Source organism: Phalacrocorax aristotelis, chromosome 13, assembly GCF_949628215.1.
Source record: "Phalacrocorax aristotelis chromosome 13, bGulAri2.1, whole genome shotgun sequence".
In the NCBI taxonomy this organism is placed as follows: domain Eukaryota; kingdom Metazoa; phylum Chordata; class Aves; order Suliformes; family Phalacrocoracidae; genus Phalacrocorax; species Phalacrocorax aristotelis.
In genome coordinates this window covers 4,217,477-4,235,522 of record NC_134288.1, presented here as the reverse complement: position 1 = coordinate 4,235,522, position 18,046 = coordinate 4,217,477, and the positions used below count along the sequence as shown (strand labels likewise).

General features: G+C 44.8%; 1 protein-coding gene across 2 annotated transcripts in view; it reads right to left on the bottom strand.

Annotated features, from left to right (window-relative positions):
* Window positions 1–643: 643 nt before the first annotated feature.
* TRPC4AP (transient receptor potential cation channel subfamily C member 4 associated protein) overlaps window positions 644–18,046 on the bottom strand; it is a 38,066-nt gene continuing 20,663 nt past the window's right edge. The window contains exons 9-19 of one of the 2 annotated variants that reach the window (XM_075108949.1): window positions 17,244–17,386; window positions 12,289–12,420; window positions 11,550–11,608; window positions 9,006–9,107; window positions 7,104–7,187; window positions 6,674–6,764; window positions 6,173–6,313; window positions 4,481–4,589; window positions 4,146–4,258; window positions 3,701–3,907; window positions 644–2,062 (exon numbers count right to left, since the gene is read on the bottom strand). In XM_075108949.1, coding sequence (XP_074965050.1) covers window positions 1,925–2,062; window positions 3,701–3,907; window positions 4,146–4,258; window positions 4,481–4,589; window positions 6,173–6,313; window positions 6,674–6,764; window positions 7,104–7,187; window positions 9,006–9,107; window positions 11,550–11,608; window positions 12,289–12,420; window positions 17,244–17,386 — 1,319 coding nt within the window. In that variant the 3' untranslated portion in view covers window positions 644–1,924. Of the gene's footprint in view, window positions 2,063–2,177; window positions 2,499–3,700; window positions 3,908–4,145; window positions 4,259–4,480; window positions 4,590–6,172; window positions 6,314–6,673; window positions 6,765–7,103; window positions 7,188–9,005; window positions 9,108–11,549; window positions 11,609–12,288; window positions 12,421–17,243; window positions 17,387–18,046 lie in introns of those variants that run through there. The other variant, XM_075108948.1, reaches the window with a different exon arrangement.

The window sequence follows — 18,046 nt, the reverse complement described above, 5'->3', positions numbered from 1 at the left end:
ACTAGACTATGGAAAAGGCATCCCTTAACTTAAAAGCCTTTTAATTTGAAGCATTTATTTTAAGTGTACATCTATTACAGTTAAGAAGCAAAGATACACCAAAAACACAAATACCCAAGAACAAAAAGTACAGGTGAGAAAGGAGGGAGGGGGCAGGGTGGGGGTGACCTGATGAACAGAGAGTTGCAGCTGCCGCAGGGAGGAGCTCCCCAACAGAAGGGCTGCAACCAGGGTAACCTCACGGGAGCAGGCAGAGTCTGCCCAGGGGATTCGGCTCCCCAGGGAAAGAGACAAGGATCCCCAGGAGCTCCTCCAAGGCTCCAGGCTTATGCCCGAGCTCAGCAGCCCTGACCACCCTGCAAGCAAAGTAGTGACTGCAAGTCCACTGCAGGACACCGAAGTGGGAGATAAGCGAGAGAAGGGTGATGTTTAGAGAGCAAGCCCTGCACCAGGGCCTGGAAGCCTTGTCCACTCACCCAGGCCCCAGCATAGGGATCCGCAGAGCAGGTTTCATTATGCTGACAAAGATTATAGAGACAAAATGCTACAGCTCTGGGCCATCCTTGCCACCGGTCCCTCTCCAGAGCCTGGACTGAGCTGAAGTCAAGTCATCTCATCAAATAAGTTAAGAAAATTAAAAAAAAAAAAAATTCAGATACATGTTTCAAAGAAAACTGGTTTCTTCTAGCCAGAGCTGCGAGATGCGTATTTCTTTACTTAAATGCAGTGGCTCAGGACTTCAGACTGTATTTCATTCCTGGGAATCAGACTGTCTTGGAGCAACACGATTAACACGTTGGTGAGCGGGCAGAGTACGTGCAGGTTTGGCAATCGGACTGCCAAAACCTGATTCCCCCTTTCCCAACACATCCTACAAAGTTAATTTCAACCAGGAGTGTTTATTCCCAGCATTTAACACATTCTGATTATAATAGATCCAGGAAAAACTGACATCTCCAGTAAATATTGCACTTCAAGATTAATGTGTGTGTTGATATTAAGGACTGAAAGCAGAGACTGACATAAGACTTCCAGGCATAGCATCAAGAGCAACGGTCCTGAAAAGGATTTTAAAACCAGATTAGTTACCCAAGAAGGGACAAGCCGCAAGTGTAGAAAATTAGTACATTTTAATGCTAGTGCTCCGTGAAAAAGCCAACCCTTGTTGCAATTCCACCACTGCTGAAATGTCTCTGTTCTCTGCAGCATTGTAAAACACCTTCAGATGGGATCTGCAGGAAAGACAGCAGGAGCAGAGGTTCTCTAACGCAGACAGACGGATTTAGTACCAAATGATCCAAAAGTAGATGGTAAAGAGGTGACTGGGGCTAGGGCTCTCGGGAGTTAGAAGCACACACACGCACACGCGCTCACACTCTAACCAGCCCATAACCCCTGATTCCAAACCCCAACAGAAGAGACTCACAACCTGAAGGGAGTCCTCGTGGTGGCTCTGCCCATGGCTGGTGTGGGGGGTCCCAGTCAGGCTGGCTCCTTGGACCTCACATTTGGAGGGCAATTTCTGTGCTTTTTGACTTGTTCATTCTGGTGGCCGTGAAAGAGAGCCAGAACTAAATTGGCACATGCAGAGTATCCTCCTCTGTCAGCACAAAAATCTCTGACCAGCCACGCTGGACTGGGAGAGAGGAAAAATAAAAATAAAGAGGCTGGTTTTTGCAAGTGATTATTTTTATCCCAGAACAACTGGAAGATACATCCCTGAATGTGTTGCCCAGAGAGCTTTCAAAGTCTCATCCATTAGAGATCAGAGGTGGGGACCAGAAGGGGTCGGGGTTTGACAATGCAGTAACGCTCCACGGTTCCAAGCCGCACACGCACACACACACTACTCAGCGTATCCCTGAAAATCCATGGGCTGCGAGGTACCCTCCAAGCGCTGTCCATCAGAAGCCAGAGCGAAGAATTACTCCTCAGAAAAGTCTCTGTCAATGTCCATATATGCCTCATCGATGTAGCTAACTATGGCACAGGGGGATGTCCGGTCTGGACTGAGCAGTATAGATACAGTCTCTTTCCAGTAGGTAAAACTAATACATGAGCTCTGTGGGAAGAGATGAAGAGGCTGGTTAGCGCGGGCCTCAGGCACCAACATGTAGCAGAAGACACATCCCAAAGGCATTCAGCAGAGAGGAAACTGAAAATCGCTTCCTATTCAGCCTGAGTTTCCCAGCCACACAGTTTCACACCTCTGATTCACCACTTGGCCCATCCTCCCCGGGGAGTGGAGCAGAAGGGGTGGATACTGAACTAACTATACCTTCTACAACCAGCCTCCCACTACCCAGCTACAGGCAGGGTCTCCCAGCACCTGTGGCAACCATATCCCTGCTCAGAGCAGCACAGGGTCGGCAGGCAGGGCTGCCCATGAGCAGCACACACGCGCAAAGCCCAGACTGGACAGCAAAGGCGAAGTGTGAACACAGATTGGGACATGGTGGTGCTGCAGAGCAAGCCAACGCTGGCAGTAGCTCCCACTCCTAGGGAAGACACAAAGACAGTAATACACCCTCCCTGCTTGCAACCCTCATGCATCATTCTTTTACGACCAAAAGGCCTCTCCGGCAGCCCTACACCACGACAGGTATTACCCAAAGCCTTTACACGCTGGACACACAAGTAGTACCGTAGCGTGCATGCACAGCACAATGTGACCCTGAAATGCAGAGAGCTTTGGTCTCAGCAGAGTCTCCCCTCCGCAGCCCAGCGCACTGTGGATGTGTCAAACCATGGCACAAACACTGTGACTCAGCACCCGGGTGTTGCAGGCCCCTCCCCAGGCCTCGCTGGCTCGGTCCAGCACTGGCCCAAGCGTACTGGGCCAGGTAAGGCTGAGAGAAAAGCGTTACACGTCTACACCATCCACTGCCGCTTCTCCTTCCCACGTGGACTCCCTCCAGTGCACTCCTCCTTTCTGGGGACTTGAAGCTCCTTACTGTAACTACTTCCAAGCCCTAACACCGCTCCCCTTCAGGTACCTCATCTATAGGAGACTGCCTGCACTCTCCTCGCGTCACAGCCGTGGGGCTGTGTGCTGCAGCGCATGCACACACCAGAGAATAAGGGCTTTTCTATGAGTACATTAAAAGCCCGTTAAAACTACCACCCAAGTACTGAGAAGTCAAGGAAGAAACCCGTGCAATCTCACTTTAGCCTTCTTGGGCATATACAAGGGAGTCACCCATGTCATTTCCTCCTCCTCTCAGTGCCCAAGACCGAGCAGCTCAGGAGTGGAAACCTGCAAGGCTGCTTTCCACAGGGCAGCTGCCTTGTCTTCTAGCAGCTACACCAGATACTTTTCCTGCACTGTTTGCCACACCATGGAGAGGGGACAGCCTGGTTAAGGCGCTAACTAGCCTGGGAGCTGGACTCTGTCCTGCTTCCACATGCCTGTGCAGGGCTGGCCATCTCACCGCTCAGCGTCAGCAAGTCTCACGTCTGCATGCCAGAGCCTAAGGTCTTGTTTGCAGGGAAACCTGGCCCCTACCTTGTGGCAGCCTGACTGCTTGCAGAAGGGACCTGACTGGGTAAGATGGTGTGAAAACCGCTACAGTTAAGTTACACTGGGGGCAGAACTTGCTCCCTTCTTTCCCTTACAACCTCCGACTCCCCATTTGTGCTAGGTGACCAGTAGAGAGATACTGCTATGATTGATTCTTGCTCTGTTAAGAGGTTCACATACATTTTCTAAGCAGGTGCTGTCCTTATCCTTGTTGAGGTAATGCTGTTGCCAGAATCGCAGGAGACTGTGGAAGTTGTTCAGGATGAAGCCTGGGTATTTTTCTGTATATTCCATCTGTTGCAAAGTGCGCAGATAAAAAGGTAGCTTTTCTTTCCTTCGGGCCAGCATTAGGATAACTAAGCTTGTGTTCAAACAACTGACATTTTCCTAAAAGTAAGAATGACACAGTAGGTCAAACAACAAAAAAACCCCAGAGAGATCGGTCATACACACATCCTCACAAAAGGGGCTTGCAGTAAGCATACAGAGGATGTGCTCCTACATGTATCAAGAAAGAAGGGACAAGGGTGTCCTCAAGAGAAGCCAGGCTCCTCCCTGCTCCCAGCCCAGCTCATCACCACACCATACCGGCAAGATAACTGCAAAGTTACTGTCAGCTCTTTACCTGCGTAAGTGTCTGTACATGAATAATATTAATGAGACGGAAAAGAAAGGACATTCTCATGGACATCTGGGACATATATGATAACAGGCGGCACTCTGACAGGACTTCTGCAACTGCGGCGGAAGGAAAAAGACAATCATCAGGTGGCTTAAAGTTCAGGCACATTGCTCGAAACAGTATGGCAGTGAGAACTGGCGCTCAGGCTGTAGCACCAAACCTGCAAGGTGGCATTTCTCTGTCTCAAACAAAAATTTTCAAAGCCCAGACTTAAACAACCATTATCAATACACCAAACACCACCCCCACCCCACCACCCCCAATTTATTATTCTTTACCTTTAGCATCAGACTGATTCTCAAATCGGTCCAGGGACAGCGTAATGCAGCGAACAAGCATGTTTGAGTCAACCAATGAACTGTTGATCTGATTTAAAAATATCTGGAACTAAAGAGAAATACTTTCTAGTGTTGCATTAAAAAAAAAACCCCAAACCACACACAAAAAAAACCCACAAAAAATCCATCCTACATGAACGCTCACAGACGAGGCCTGACAGAACAGCATCTCATACCGTTTTCAGAATGCGCAGGGCCTAGAGCTGTACTGAGCCAATTACTCTGTTGGCGCAAGGGACCAGGTCAGCGAACCCACGTAGGAAGAGCTACTAACGGGGTTTGGCGAGTAGGGCAACAGTCAGCATTCTCCAGATTTTTGACATTGAAAGAGTAGAGTTCTTGAAGGTTATTGGAGAAACTGTCTTGAATTCTGAGCACAAGCACCTAAAACATGCACTTCACCAACATAAGGCTTCACAGACATGAACAATTTCCCCTCCCCTTCAGAAACAAGAGTTAGGTTCTGAATGCCAAAATACTCAGGGTCATCACCTTTTTGTTATCTCTAACAAGAACAAGAGGAGATATACACTCCCAGGCCTGCCTCATCCAGTCCAAGCCAATACTGGCACCGAGGGCTGACCAAAGGATCCCTAAGGCAAGTAACTTAAAAACACTACGGACTAGAAAAATGCCAAAGTCCTGGCACCACTAAAATCTCTTTTGAGGTTGTGTCGCTTCAATGAGACTAAGATTTCATACACTGTTTGTTTTGAAACAGGGAGACGAGACAGCATGGCTGCTGGCCTCTGTATCTCCTCCAGCTGCATGTTTTCCTACACTTTAGTTTGTCCAGCAGACAGCACTAGGGAGGAACACAGTGAGGGACTCATACAGAATGGTCATTAAAAAAAGTTATAGATTGATAAATAGAAAGTACACACAAAGTACAAAGACAGATTCTCTAGAATGTGTGAGTTCATTTAACAGAAAACAACCTGAAATTAAAGACATCTTTTTTAAAATACATCTCTGCTTCTATTCTCCAAGGTCTGCCAGACCTAACAGCAACGAGAGAAAAATTACAGTAACATAAGCAAAAGTATGAGGTCATTCAAAACCTACCCAACAGCTGATGCTACATGCAAAGTGCACAAAGGCACGAAACCACTTTGCATAGAGAGCTGCCCATTCTTGATCTACATTTGCAACTAAGTTTTATGGGTAATTACATCAGCCATGACTTCTTAAAATGTCTGTAAGTTCAAATAACATAGAAGATGAGTCTTTTTGCAGTACCAAATATTAATGAGTATTTTAAGTCGTCTCTATCAAGAGCCTGTCTCAATGTCCACAACTATCAGCTTAACCCAAACCTCAGTGACTTCACAGGAAACGTCCTACCACCTTCGAGCCCTGACCTTAGACCTGCCTGATCATGTAACAGGGCAACATTTCCTGAAGAGCTCAGTGCTTGCTGACTCAGAACAGCTGGGAGCTCGTCTGAAAAAACAAGTGCACGCAGCAACATGCTTGCGAAGAGACTTTGGCAGCTCGCTCCTTAGCGTTTGCTGTGCACCAAGCTCAACAATCACACCAAAATCAGCAAATGAATCTGAGTTTCTTAGTGCTACGTTTGGTTATAAACGCATGTAATTTGACCGACCGGGGACAGCTTTTACAAATATTTACCTTCTCATCTGTGTTGATGTACTTGTTGAACCTCTTGAATGCATCAATATTGAATTTCATCAGTTCTCCCAGAAGGTCAAAGTAACTCTGAAGCACATCTCGTGATTTGCACTCACTATCCACAATGCAGTAGAGAATATGCTGGCATGGGAGGAAAACATGTTATTGCCACAGTTTGGCTCAAGCCAGCAGCACAGCATAGACTCTGATTTAATCGCTATTTAAAACATTTATCTGCAGGTTTAGTTCTTCGATGACAGAACTAAAGACAACAATTCAGGTAAGTCCTCTGTTAACCTCCCAGTGATGCAGGCTATAGAACTGGCCACCCCACATCTGGTTGCCACAAGCGGAATTCCCAAATACTTTTCAAAAATTGCCCTATTCCTAGGGAGTATTTAACACTACATTTTTACGCCCTTTTGAATTCACTGCAGATAAATCCTCCTTGATTGCTGGGGAGATACGTTACAGAGGAAGCCTGCCATCTAACTTCATTACCTCCAGGAGCCCTCTCTTCAGCAGGAACATCTGGTCTGCATAGGAGGTGGTGCCTCGCAAAAAACTTTCAACTGCCCTTGCTTGCCAAAACCTGAGAAACAGAAGAAATGAGGTTTTAATTTTGCAGCACGGGGAGTGTTTTATCACAACTATAATTTAAATAAAATTCCCTAACCAGTTTCATTCCAGTCTGAAGCTGGATTCAGACCTGTTGATCCTGCAGAAAATCACTGACTGTGCTGGGTATGAGGTTCAACGCAAGCTTCGGCATCCTCCCTCACCTGCATGGCCACAGTAGCCAAGTATAACAAAGCCAGACCTTTTCACAGCTTATCGTTTTCAAGCATTTTCAACTGCTGTAAGCTGTATGAAAACAAACTGACTCCCCAGTCAACTCAGAACAGCATGTTATAGTGCAGAGTGAACCCACCTGAAGGACGATTCAGCTGGTTCCTTCTTCATGACCTGAAGCAGTCTGGTCAACAAGCCTCTTTTCCCATCACAGACAAGACTCCTAGAGCATGTGAAGAAGTTACAGCATAAGTGGAAGGGCTGGCAAGCACTGTACCTTGTAGAATACTGAATCCACTCTCTTCTCCAGAGCTTCTAACGATCAAAATCCCAGTATTAAATGTATGGTACAAATATTAATTAACTTTCATTACTAGTTCTACCAGTGGAAGATTTCTCCTCGCTGCCTTTGGTAAACATTTGCGATACCTGCAATATGGCTTCGAAATAAATCCTAAAAAAGATATTAATTTTTAAAATTGTAATTATTTCAGAAATACCAACTCACAGCTTGTAGGATTTAAGAGATTAGAAAAAACCCATACACCCCATTTGAGCTTAGAAACGAAAGAAAAACACGTCTTTTTTGCTCAAACATAAGGAAGCTCTGAGCTCCATTTAGGAGGCAGAGTGGAGTACTGAAACCTACATGCTACATGAGGTAGTCTTCTTCTGTATGTACTAGTAAAAGTATAAAGGCTGTAGATCTGCAATACTACTTGTATTAAATAGCACCTTCAGTGGAGTATCTACCTACAGTAAAAGCTTGTGCAGAAGCAATGCCTTTTATCAAGAAAAGTGACACAAAAACAAAATCGTAAGGGTGGAAAAGAAACCAATTTTAGGGCGTGAACTCAGCAGTGCTGCCTGGCTGGCTATACAAACCGTCCCGCAGGAGGTGGAATAAGACGCTTCAGGTGACACTCTTCAACTCAAACATACCCCACCGTGCATATTCAGCAGATGCACCCAGGTTAACGGGTGCTGTATCAGCACCTTTGCTGGGCAGTCAACAGCCAGCTGACAAAGACCTTCTGGGAACTGGTTTTCTTGCAGCATGACAGTCTTTTCTTATTAACTCTTGAGAAAGATGAGAAACTTTGCAGTTGGAAAAAGGTGTTTACACCCTTGAACCACTTCCCTTCGCTGTGCTCCTAACAGGGTGGATGTTTCCCCCTAAATAGTTAATCCCTTTTTGAACAAAGCCAGAAAGGTACCTGTGCTCAGAAGGAAAGGATTCGAGTAAATACAGGCACCAGTTCTTCCCAGTTAGGTGCAGTATTATGATAGTAGTTATAATTTAGAAATCCTCTGAGAGAATTCCCTTCTGAAGCGAGGTAAACATGCTCTGTGCAGACCAAGTCCCTGCCGAGACTCGGAGTATTCTGACAACTGAACTCTGCAAACAATGTTTCGTCTTGGGAGGTGGTACCTCAGAATCTTGTATTAAAGAGCTTATTAAATCAGAATGGTGAATCTAATAGATACTCAGATGTAACACTGGAGATTCTCTAAGTGGTTTAACATGTTAATCTAATTTAGCTTATTCTAGTTATTAGCTGCTCTTAAAATAAAGACTCTGAGCAGACACACTTAGATCTGTTTATGCAGACTGCAAATGGACCTTATGTGCGCACAGACTGCTCCTGAATCTCAAAACTAAGATTTATTAGTAGCAGCGATTCATGCATTAGAGGAATCCCAGTTTAATTTCCAGGTCTGTCTGCAATGCCTGGAGTGAGAAAGGCCAAACAGGCAGACCTAGCACACTGTGATGAAGTCTGGGCCATGAACTTGAAACCACCATTTTAGGCTGCTTTTGTTTTTAAAGTGCCTACTCTAAGCACAAGCACACTTCAGATTTGCTTAGGACCATGAACATCATACAAACCTAGACACTTCCTGCTGAAACATGTCCCTGAAATTAAAACAAGTGAGGTGGACAGGACCACCACAAAGGAAGCAGGTAACATCAAACCTCCAATATGAGTGCTTGCAAATCAGTCAAAGCGGCTGACCTGAACCCTCTATCCCTACTCACCTGTCTGTGTTGACAACTGCATCAACTTCGGGGATGTTGGCTTTATGGGAGATTGCACTCAGCTCATTAAGTTCTTGGCTGTTTAAAAGAAGATACTTGTTCCTAAAGCAAGACAGTTGGGGAGTAGGGGAGAAAAATGTAATGAATTCAAGAGGCAGGCAAACATGCAATTCCATGAAGAGTAAAGGCACGTGCCTACGAGGGCTGCAGGACCAGGCAATCAGCTTCACAGCCATTCACACTCCACTCTATCCCCTCCACCACAGCACGCTCCCAAGCTAGGCCAACTAGTTGCTGTTTTATAAGCCTCCTCCAAGACGTGCCAAATGCAAGTTTCAACACTGACCAGCTTCGAGATCCGGTTCTTTGCTGACCTGTTCAGGATCTTATGGTTTTGTGAGTATTTGCTTCCAGATGGCACTCATTTTTGAATAGCAGACTTGAATAGCAAACTTTTTCACAGCTTCCTACAGACTTTCTCTGCCATACAGGGACTATGCTCCTTATCAGTAATAAACTTCAATTAGAAAGCAGAAACTGCAAAAAAAGTACTCAGTCATCCTAGTATTTTATTACTCTGAGCAAATAGTTTAGTCTGGAAATATTTAAAGACTTCATGAAATGTAGAAAACAAAGCAGGAACAGATATAAAAAACCCGCAGAATTCACATGAAATGCTTTATTCAAATACTGAACTTTTCGTAATGAAAACCAATTTATCTGTAAAATAAATTAAATGCAGAACAGGTCTGACAAAGCAGAAATGTCATCCAGAGGCTCACTTTGGCAGACTCCCTGCCCAACACCCCTGTGCTCCCTTAGAGCTCTCCTGCTTCAAAGTGCTCAGAATCAGACAGCAAAGATTTATTTAGGGGAAACCTGAGGGAGCATGGGATGCTGTGGTGAGCACGAGGGTGTGCAAAGACAACTCATTCATCAAAACACAGCAACTACACAGAGGGTAAGTTATTTGATCAGAAAGGTGATGGGCATGTTGCCTTGCTTCAAACATTATCTTCCAGATTAGTGCCCACTGAGGCTGTCATATGAAGCTTCTTTAGATCTGGATCAACAAGTTTCTGTAATGAAACTACTGCCTCTCTCCCCATGCAACACACAGTTCTGCAAGTCTGGCTTATACACAGTTTTACTGAAGTCTATATTAGTATGTAAGTCCTTGCTCTCATCCTGTCCTCAGCTAACTCAGCTTATCTGTGATTTCATAGAAAGGTCATGTAACTATTTGTTTAAAAACCCTAACCAGATTCCACACATTCCACTTGCTCAAATGCTACCGCTGAAAGATGTTTTCTGTTTAAAGAGGGCCGAGATCAGTGTAGTAACCACTGAAGTAGGAACATAATCTAAATAGATTTTATTGGAAAACCTAGAGCAATTCCTGGGCAAACAATGTCTTGCCTGGAGGATTTACGATAGGTCAGCCTTTCCTCCCTTATGTTTACAATACATCCAGCAGCATTCTTAAAGCTAATATTTCACAATCAAAAAGGCTGACACTTTCAATATGCATATCTAACAGTACTAGATAAAACCTACACAAAAATATCACCCTGGCTGTAGATAAGACCAGCTAGGCAAGAAATGAAGGCAAATACATATCAGTGCAATATGCCTCAAATGCAGATGTTTGTAAAGAACATGAAACCATCTTGGAGTGCTGAATTAGAGCAACAGGACATTGACCGAATGCAAGAACAGAGCAACAAGTACCTCTGCACCAAGAGAGGAGGTGTGCGTCTCGAGTAAAAGCATTAAAATCTAAAAATACATAAATAAGAAGTGTGCATCACCCCTCAACTACCCCAGCAGACTCAAGCTTCTTAAGTATGCCTTCTGAAGGCAAACAGAAGCTTTCTTCCTATTTCCAGCCTAGGCTCCCAATGGCTAGCCAACAGATAATTGCTCCCCAACATTTTCCCATCCAGTTTAATCAGGTCTTCTCCACTGCTGGCATTTAGACAGCGATCACTTCTTCCCAGCGTTTTTACAAACGCAAGTATTGATTTTTGTATATATAAAGTATGATTGAGTATTGATTCATCGCTTCAGAGGTACACTGTCTTTCTGTCTTTCACCCTGATCATCTTTGTTTCATGCTTGTTCCAATCTGAATTGGACCTGAACGTTTCCCCCCACAGGGTACACACACGCTCTTGTGAGCACGCTGGCTCACTACCAGCTCTCAGGGAGAAGACAGATAAACAACACCATGAAAGCTGCCTCCTTATTTCTTCAGCCAGAAAGTGTTAACTCATCACATAAATATTTCAGTTTGTTTCAACATGAAGCAAAATGGGCTATTTCTAATCATCAAGAGAGATACTAAGACATGCCCATTGGAAAGCATATCCGTAGCCTTTTCATAGCAGGAGCGGAAAGGCACGTGAGCATCTGAATTGAGTTTAAGGACAGTACAATGTTCCATTCACACGGGGCCTGCACCGTGCTTAGGACACCCGCTGTAAGGGCAACCAGGCAAACAGTGCTGCCCAGCCACAATCTACCACGGCTTTTCATACTCACTCATGGTGATCACTAAAGCTCTGAAGAAGCCTCAAGAACTGTATCTTTAAAGTAATATCCTAAAAAGAGACAAGAAAGGTAAAAAAAATTTGCTTTACTATTTTTGGATATCATTAGTTACCAAGCTGACATGAAACAGCTGAATTGAAAACCTATCCAAATCAAACCCATTTGGACAGCAAAGCAAGTGACTTGCATAAATGGAGAAGGCTGCGCTTTGCAGGCTTCCCAAAATAGAACAGCAGTGGAGACTGACTCCAAGCCTGTGCATGTAATAGTTAATAATTTCTTCTCACTGCAAAGGCAAAAAAGCACATCACTATATTGATTCAGAATACCTAGGGTTTAGTGGGGGGGAGGAGGGGGAAGAGAAACAAACCACCCAACCACCCCCAAAACCTGACTGGGAACCATTTTGTGTTCTGTGCCTCTGCTTGCTAGACCCCCTAGCTATCATTTCCTTAAGTTTTGTTCGCCTTCTACCTTTGGCCTCCAGGAACCACAGAATTTACGCCTTTCCCAGTTCCCAAACTAGGAGAGAGAGGAGAGGCTAAATTGCCCCCTGCTAAATTGCTAGCATAAGCCAAAGATGAATACTTAAGTGAAAACAATAATTCACAAAAAAACCTGAATGCTACTGCATCTCAATTTATGATACAAGCACCCAGTTACTCAATACAACTCCTCAGAGTTATATGACAGGATAAAAATCCAACACAGAATTTAAGATGTTACTCACTGGGCTACAATCACAATTTTGATTATGTCCATGCAGAACAAGGGCTGATGCCGAATGCTTTCTCCAGATGAGTTTGTCAAACAAGTTATTGAGGCCAGGAATCAGTTTGAACTCTGCTATCATTTTATGAACCTGGAAAACAAGAGAAGTACATACTCACTTGATGCAGCCTCAAATACAGATATAGCATAGTCTGGTAAACAGATGGGCACAATTACATCATCCTCTGACAACAGAAAGAGGAGTTCTTATCAAGCAGCATGTGTTTTTGTTAACACACACACACTAACCATGGTGTATCATTAGATTAGTTTCCATGGATAGAACACAGACATTTTGGGAGAAAGCTGTTAGCCAGTGCTTCAGTTAACCACTGTGCCTCTGGAAGCAGCTTTGGACATCAGGAGATTGCTTACAGCACACTGAAAATACACCTATACCTATGTATTAGAAAACTATGCTGTGAATATTCTGCTGCAAGTCATCCACTGAGCATCCTCTGCCTTTCCAGTTCACACAGCCGAAGCTGAGGGACTCCTCTGAAGACAACACAAACTATCGATACCGTTTTTGTTCCGGTGACCTAGGCAGGAGTTCTGAGGAAAGCAGAGTCCAGCACTAACACAACCACACTGCAGTTCAAGCGCTGCTCCTTCAGGTTAAGGGGAAGTTGAACTTTTTAGAGAATGCTCAAAAGAGAAGAAAGTGCCAAATTACTTGGGTTTATTCATCAGTCAGCCTGCCAAGCTAGGGCGCCATGTATCATGACATGTTTGAAACAGACTAGAGTTACTCACGTAAAAAACCTAATAATTTTGGTGTGAACAGCTGTTAAATACCTTCAGTCCAAGCTTTGATACTTTTGATGTAAGCAGTTTGGAAGATAACGAATAGGAGAAATACAAAGCAGGACTCTCGTGAGCTGTAGGCCTGTGACAAGTGGTATCCCTTGAGATGTGGGGCAAATGAAAACCATGCCTGGTTGGGAAGCCCAAGGAGCTGTAAAAATTAAGTGCCCAAAGCAGTATTGGACATGTTCCTTAAAATCAAGTCACCTAAACAATAGCCTACGTTGTCCCCAAGATGCAGAATTATAACTAGCAGTATTTCAAGCAAATCACTCAATTTTGTTCCATTTCCTCAAATATGTGAATGAATCAAAAACATTTGAAGCCGATGCTATTTTACACATTTTCATTCTTATTCTTGCTCTCAGCATAGCCGATGGCCTTTTGCACTCCTCTTGGCTGTAGCCACCAACTTTCCCATCTATACCGAAATCACAATCCCACTGCTGGGCAGCTCCAAGTATCACACCTGAGGAAGCATGCAGCTCCTTCCCACCTCACCCGTAATACCCTGACAGATGGCGAAGCTTGAAGTCCTTTGGTGCTCCCTTACTTTGAAAGACTCTTGGACACTTTGATCTAGTCTCCAACACGCTCAGCGCTGAGGAATCTCTCCAAACAAAGGACTCCCTCTAGTTCCTGTCCCTCGGTGGCCAGCATGGCACAAGCACAACAGGATGAAAGCAAGCATGCGAGCTGCCTGCAACAGCCTTGGCCCCTCACTAAAGGAGGAGCTCTTTCTGCTCATTATTTTAACTTGTGAATCTGCTCCTTTCCACACAAAGCAATAATTTGCTTATTCCAAACATCTCATCCCTAATTTCAAATGTGTTCAGTTTACTTTCAGTTTGCTTAACTCTAAATTCTCACCTGACAGACAGCTGCGCAGCAAAGCTCCTGAGTCACAGTCACTGCCTTTGGACCACGCTCTCTCCCAGACCCCAGACTAATTACAACTTCTCAGCCTGGGGGTGCCAAGACAATCCCTGCTCTATATTCATCCTTCAAACTCCTTTGACTTTTTCCTGTTGCTGCCCAGCTTCACATGAATTGCACCATTGCTCTCTCACTACTAAAACTATTATGAGCTCCTGCTGCATGCAGTTTGGCTCCCTATAGCAAGAGCAAGTAAATCAGCCGATTGTCTTTCACCACGATACAGACGTGCAAGACAGGCTAGAAAAATATATAAGGAGAGTAATTTAGGGTGTGACCATAATAAGGAAGCAAAGGCACAGATCTGCAGTGAAACACCACTCATCCCCAAGGGTGTGATCATCCCCAGCACAGCAGCAGGTAGGAGCCAAGTTGCTGCTAGCAAAGTTGTCGCTTTATGCAACTTAGCCAGCAGCCAAGTTTAAACCAAGGATTTAGAGTAAACATTCAGCAACAGGTTGAGTTTGTTAAGAAGCTGCATCATGCTTCAAGCAAATGCTAGATCATTATGTTGATTATCATAGTGGACTGAAGCAGGTTTGTGATGCCCTTTAGAAATTCTACACAAAATTATTCCAATATAAAGCCAGTAAGACCTTTGGCTCCTCAGACTGATATCACTGATCCTGTGCTTTTATTCCCTCATAGAAAAAGATACCATCAAGCAGCTGAAATGCCTGTCAGTGAGAGTGCTATTGCAGACACTGCGTTCCCTGCTTATTGGAGCTTTCCACGTAGAACAGCTTGGCTCTAGCTCTTAATCTGACTGCCTCTCAAGAAGGGGACTGGATCCTCATCTGCCACACAAGCCTTTTAAAAACTTAATGTAGATTAAGGAATGAAGGATATATCATGTGTTTCAAAGGCAGTGGATTTTACAAAAAGAGCTGGCTCTGGAATGAAGTAACTCAAATCTTTCAAGATTTAATTCCAGTCCTGAATCAGAGCTGGAGAAGTGAGCTGCATGCCGGCTTCATCCTAGACAGTCTCCCCGTTTGCATGGGGGCACAAGTAGCAGAGGAAGAATAAAAAGTTCTCCCAGGAAATTAAAAAAAAAAAACCAAAGTGCCCTGGTTTCAGCTGGGATAGAGATAAATTTCTTCGTAGTAGCTAGTATGAGACTATGTTTTGGATTTGTGCTGGAAACAGCGGTGATAATGCAGAGATGTTTTAGTTGTTGCTAAGTAGCGCTTGCACTGGTCAAGGACTTTTTCAGCTCCCCGTGCTCTGCCGGGGGCACAAGGAGCTGGGAGGGGGCACAGCCGGGACAGCTGACCCCAGCTGACCAACGGGATATTCCATGCCATGTGCCATCATGCTCAGTGTATAAAGCTGGGGAAGAGGAGGAAAGGGGGGGGACATTGGGAGTGATGGTGTTTGTCTTCCCAAGTCACCGTTCCGCGTGATGGAGCCCTGCTGTCCTGGGGAGGGCTGAGCACCCGCCTGCCTGTGGGAAGCGGTGAATGAATTCCTTCTTTTGCTTTGCTTCCGCGCGCAGCTTTTGCTTTCCCTGTTACACTGCCTTTATCTCAACCCATGAGTTGCCTCACTTTTACTCTTCCGACTCTCTCCCCGATCCCACCGGGGGGGAGTGAGCGAGCGGCCGTGTGGGGCTTGGCTGCTGACTGGGGCTAAACCACGACACAAAGTCAGCTTCAAAGCAGCTATTTCAGCAGCATACTTCCCACCTTGTCACATTTGACAGTAACACTCTAGGACTGATCCAGGGAGGTAAGGAACCAGCACCTCCAGCTCCCTGAACAAGCGGCAGCAGGATGAGTGCAAGCTGCAAGTAGTTTCTGCAGTATCTGTAAAACTGCAGCCTTGTGGTGAAATCAGGCTGGGATGAATTATCTAACTTGATACAATGGAAGAAAAAGGCCTCCTAACAGATCCATGTTCTGATAGTTCCAATTATGTCTTGGGCTTTTGTCAGATATTATTTTATGCCCAACAGAAACAGTACTTCTAAAAGGAATGACAACAGGATTATGAGTTTCTTATGGTAGTGATTGTGGTTTCTGCAAGAATTGCCAGTTTCCTCTGGTTACTATTATATAGAATCTATTTCTCTTTAATTCTGAGTATCTGTTCATAGGTTCGGAGCAAACAGGTTAGTTATGTTAAGGACTGTACTACAAATGCAATTCTATTTTAAATTCAGATTAAGAGATTCAGGAGACTGCCCGTGGTGAGTATTTGTGACTCCTATACAGTGGGATGTTACCAGCAAAGAACAAAATACTCAAGATAAATGTGCTTAAGCAACAGCCCCCCAACACAGCCACTCTTGCTTAATACAACAGCCCTTCAATAACTCAAAACAATTTGATCCTCCCAGTCTCTAGGGCATCCGAAAACCCCTGTTATTCCAAGCTGTTCTGCTGAGCTGAGCAGACTGCCGATGTTGGAAACCTGTCAAAACTGTACCAACGGATTGCTTTTCTTTCCCCTTCACAATATGCTTTTGACCCATTTAAATCAAACTACAGCCAAGCGGCAGCGATTGGTTCTCCATAAGCCTATGTGAGACAGGGAACTATTTTTTGTTTTGAAAGCAAGAAACGCAAAAGGAACAGATGAGTGGGATTTCTAGGCAGCGCCTAGTGCAGACAGCACCGAAGTGTATCCTTCCAGCTGAGAGTTTAACACTACGCTCACTCTGCCGAGAGAGGGAACCTGCTACAAAAATCACACATTTACAGATCACCCTGGAGGATTTCCAGAAGTGAAAGCAGCCAAAGAAGGGGAAAGCCTGAAGGGGCTCCACCCAAGCAGGTCACCAGTGCTCCAGGAGGGGGACGAAAGCCTGGCTGCAGCTTCTGCAGCACCCAGGTACATCCAAACACTTCCTCCCACGCAGACAGAGGCTGCCTCATCCAGGAGGCATCCTCCTGCATCCATCTTGCACCACAGCGGCAGCTCTGCAGAGACTGACCACCACCCTGACACTGGTCAGCACAACTTGTGACAAGCCCTGCCCAGTGGCTCGTTCTGGTTCTCAGCAACAAAACACTGCCTGTTTGTTTGTGCATCGCTGCAGTGATGGGATTTGCCCAGCTTTATGCCTTGAGCTTTGCCCTTCATGTTTGTGTCCATGACCTAATTAACGAGCACTTAGATTTAAAGAGACATCAACTTGTGCATGCATGACTGTTTACAAGTGCTCACCTGATTCCTTTGTCTCCCCATGAGCAGCACGCAGAGAACATACAACACCTCCAGCTTATACATAATTTCATGCATGATCTTCATGGACTGTGGAAGCTGTGTTCGTGTTGAGGTGTTGGCCAATCCACTTTCATCGGAAGACTCTGAACAAGATGGCAAAGATGTGAGGCAGCTTCAACAGGAAAGGATTTGTTACAGTTATTACTGTTACAGTGAAACAGTGCAGATGACAGGAGGAGATAAAATTAGATTTAAAAAAATTATTCCATTTTCCCATAATGAGCTAAATGGCATCATTACCTAAAATACATAAGTACACCTACATGAATTAATAGGCTACTGCACCAGAAAGGACATGGTGGAAAAGGCAATAGAAGTAGGGGTGAGATCACCAGAAGCATTTACTATTAGTCTATTTTCATTTCATACCTTAGTACCAGTATATTTAGGCCACAGTTAAATAATTTTCATAGCCCTATCTGGAATTATACTGCTAAGGGCAGAAATACAATACAACACGCCATGACTACGTGTGGAAAGCATGACAGAAATCATGAGTGACACAGAGAAAGTAAATAAGGACACAGCAAAACATGCAGGCTGCAGTTCAGAAAGGAGTTAGCTCTTTACACAATACATAACTAAGTGATTAACTCCCCTGCCACAGGATAGCGTGAATGCTTTTTGAACTCACGTGCAGAAACAGTGACTAGGCAAACACACAAAGGAAGGAAACCATCAAAGGGTAAAAAGCACAGACGCCACCTCTGATTCAGAAGTCCTAAGCCACAAGCCGCTGGAGA